At 37.3% G+C, this 970-nt stretch overlaps 1 protein-coding gene across 1 annotated transcript; it reads right to left on the reverse strand.

Annotated features, from left to right (window-relative positions):
- Positions 1 to 134: 134 nt before the first annotated feature.
- Positions 135 to 969, reverse strand: LOC111786980 (60S ribosomal protein L35a-1-like). The gene is made up of 4 exons (XM_023667157.1): positions 938 to 969; positions 813 to 848; positions 396 to 624; positions 135 to 303 (listed from the first exon to the last, which is right to left on the reverse strand). The coding sequence occupies exons 1-4, from the start codon at positions 967 to 969 to the stop codon at positions 262 to 264; spliced, it is 339 nt and encodes a 112-aa protein (XP_023522925.1). The 3' UTR covers positions 135 to 261.
- Position 970: the final 1 nt, after the last annotated feature.

The raw sequence follows: 970 nt of genomic DNA on the forward strand, positions 1-970 counted from the left end.
AATAATCATTCTGAAATAAGCACACATAAGATAGATAACAACACCCAAGATCAGAAAAACAAAAACAAAGATCGAGAAAAACATATTACAAATGATACAATGATCACAGGACTACCATCACAAATCCCATTAAGTAAAGCAAACAAAAATTGAATATTGGAATGCAATATCAAGCATACTGTGTTTTTATCACATTAAGATGAACAGCATGGATGGTTTTTCCCTTTCTACATCAAAAAGAGTGGTGGAGGGGAGTGTACCTCATATGTTGCTGGGGTACATAAATACCCTAATTTTATCACCCTGCAAAATTGTCCAGAAATTCAATCACAAAACCTATCCCAATATACCATCATTGAACAAATATGAAGAAACAGCTACTCATTCCACATTACCATGGATTTTGGGGGCAAGTTTGACTTAAACTTAGCTCGAACAATGCCACTGTTACCATGAGGTCTGGATACCTTGCCCCAAATGCACCGATAGTGAGTTCCATTTTGCTTCACTTTGGCCTTGTAAATATATGCCAACCGTTTTCCAGCATACCATGCAACCTCTTCCTTGGTATTCACACCTTCAATCTGAATCAGTGATGTTCTTGGATACTGGTTTGACTTGGACCTAAATACCAATTCCAAATTCTTAGCTCCCACACAAACAATAGCATCCCTCACTAACTAATCACTAAACCTAACGCATATTTCAAATCCAGTTTCATCAATTCTCTGGCATCAAACTACACTTAAAAAAGTACTCATCACTAAGAAAAAACCAGTCCAACATTCGATAATCGAAGCGAAACCAATTACCTTTTGTACCCAAGGACCGTTCCTCTGACGTAGAGTCTGAAACAAACACAATACATTAGCAAATCGGTAAAAAACATAGAAAATAAAGCAATCAAATCGGCTTGATCTAGGGTTTGGAGAGAGACCTGATTCTTTCTCCCTGACTTCCCTTCACCATT

Source organism: Cucurbita pepo, unplaced genomic scaffold (assembly GCF_002806865.2).
Source record: "Cucurbita pepo subsp. pepo cultivar mu-cu-16 unplaced genomic scaffold, ASM280686v2 Cp4.1_scaffold003790, whole genome shotgun sequence".
NCBI lineage: Eukaryota > Viridiplantae > Streptophyta > Magnoliopsida > Cucurbitales > Cucurbitaceae > Cucurbita > Cucurbita pepo.

Excerpts from the sequence above, each read along its gene's own strand:
- LOC111786980 (XM_023667157.1), bottom strand. The coding sequence starts at position 969 with ATGGTGAAGGGAAGTCAGGGAGAAAGAATCAG. Across the intron at positions 625-812 it reads ACGGTCCTTGGGTACAAAAG|GTCCAAGTCAAACCAGTATC; the intron begins GTAATTGGTTTC and ends ATTGGTATTTAG. Across the intron at positions 304-395 it reads ACTTGCCCCCAAAATCCATG|GGTGATAAAATTAGGGTATT; the intron begins GTAATGTGGAAT and ends ACAATTTTGCAG.